Genomic DNA, 1,690 nt, shown 5'->3' with positions numbered 1-1,690 from the left:
CCCCACCCCGGGGCCTCAGTCTGCCCTCGGGGAGGGGGACCGCAATGAACGCCACGGGGACCCCGACGGGGGACCCCGAGTCCTGCCAGCTGCTGGCGGCCGGCGGGCACAGCCGGCTCATCGTCCTGCACTACAACCACACGGGGCGGCTGGCGGGGCGCGCCGGGGCGGAGGAGGTCGGCCTGGGGGTGCTGCGAGGGCTGTTCGTGGCCGTGAGCTGCCTGGTGGTGCTGGAGAACCTGCTGGTGCTGGTGGCCATTGCCAGCCGCATGCGCTCCCGGCGCTGGGTCTACTACTGCCTCGTGAACATCACGCTCAGCGACCTGCTCACCGGCGCTGCGTACCTGGCCAACGTGCTGCTGTCGGGGGCGCACACCTTCCGCCTGGCGCCGTCCCAGTGGTTCCTGCGCGAGGGCCTGCTCTTCATGGCACTGGCTGCCTCCACCTTCAGCCTGCTCTTCACGGCCGGCGAGCGTTTCGCCACCATGGTGCGGCCGGTGGCCGAGAGCGGGGCCACCAAGCGGGGCCGCGTGTGCAGCTTCATCGGGCTGTGCTGGCTGCTGGCGGCGCTCCTTGGCCTGCTGCCCCTGCTCGGTTGGAACTGCGTGTGCGCCTTCCAACGTTGCTCCAGTCTCCTCCCGCTCTACTCCAAGGACTACATCCTCTTCTGCGTAGTGGTCTTCGCTTGCATCCTGGCCACCATCATGGTGCTCTACGGGGCCATCTTCCGAGTGGTGCGCGCCAACGGGCAGAAGGCGCCCAGCACCCCGGCGCGCCGCAAGGCCCGCCGGCTGCTCAAGACGGTACTTATGATCCTGGTCGCCTTCGTGGTGTGCTGGGGCCCGCTTTTCGGCATGCTGCTGGCCGATATCTTCGGCTCCAACGTCTGGGCGCAGGAGTACCTGCGGGGCATGGACTGGATCCTGGCGCTGGCCGTGCTCAACTCGGCGGTCAACCCCATCATCTACTCCTTCCGAAGCCGGGAGGTGTGCCGGGCCGTGGTGGGCTTCCTGTGCGGCGCATGTCTCCGGCTAGGGCTTCGAGGGCCTGGGGACTGCCTGGCTCAGGCCGTCGAGGCCCACTCTGCAGCCTCCAACACCGACAGTTCACTGAGGCCGAGGGACAGCTTTCGGGGTTCTCGATCCCACAGCTTCCGGATGCGGGAGCCCCTGACCAGTGTCTCTAGCGTGCGGAGTGTCTGAAGCCACGGTCGGGGTGGAGGCTCAGCAGCCTCGATCCCCGTGCAGGGATGCTGCAGTCGGGCCTGAAGAAGAGGAAGGAACCGGTTAGCCACCAGGGGCCTGCATCCCAGGGCCCCGCCATGCTCCCGGAAGCCTCCTGGGGCTGCTGTCACCAAGTGGGTTTCCTATGGTTGTTGTGGAGTGGGAGGCAACGGCTGGAACCGAGAGCACGCTGGACTGGAGATCAGTAGGTTTGCTGTGTGCACCCCGCTCCTGTGTGACTCGGAGGAAGTCCCAGCCCTTCTCTGGGCCTCGGTAGGGGTGGGCTGGGGGGGAGTGGGTGGATGCCCTGGGAACAGGGAAATTCAGTGGTGGGATGAGATGGTGCGGTCCCTCATTCACAGGGGGTGTCAGGGTGAATGCATGAGGGTTGTGGGTCTGCTGGAGCTGGGCCAGTGACCAGGGAGTGACATGGGTCTGTGTGCTGGGGGGTGTGGTTGTGACGGCAA

General features: G+C 67.0%; 1 protein-coding gene across 1 annotated transcript; it reads left to right on the top strand.

The window, feature by feature from the left end:
* Positions 1-1,411, top strand: S1PR4 (sphingosine-1-phosphate receptor 4). Its single transcript, XM_055566661.1, has one exon. The coding sequence runs from the start codon at positions 45-47 to the stop codon at positions 1,200-1,202; it is 1,158 nt and encodes a 385-aa protein (XP_055422636.1). The 5' UTR covers positions 1-44; the 3' UTR covers positions 1,203-1,411.
* Positions 1,412-1,690: the final 279 nt, after the last annotated feature.

This window comes from Bubalus kerabau, chromosome 1, assembly GCF_029407905.1.
Source record: "Bubalus kerabau isolate K-KA32 ecotype Philippines breed swamp buffalo chromosome 1, PCC_UOA_SB_1v2, whole genome shotgun sequence".
Taxonomy (NCBI): Eukaryota; Metazoa; Chordata; class Mammalia; order Artiodactyla; family Bovidae; genus Bubalus; species Bubalus kerabau.
This window is presented reverse-complemented; position numbering and strand designations above follow the sequence as displayed.

Excerpts from the sequence above, each read along its gene's own strand:
- S1PR4 (XM_055566661.1), top strand. The coding sequence starts at position 45 with ATGAACGCCACGGGGACCCCGACGGGGGACCCCGAGTCCTGCCAGCTG.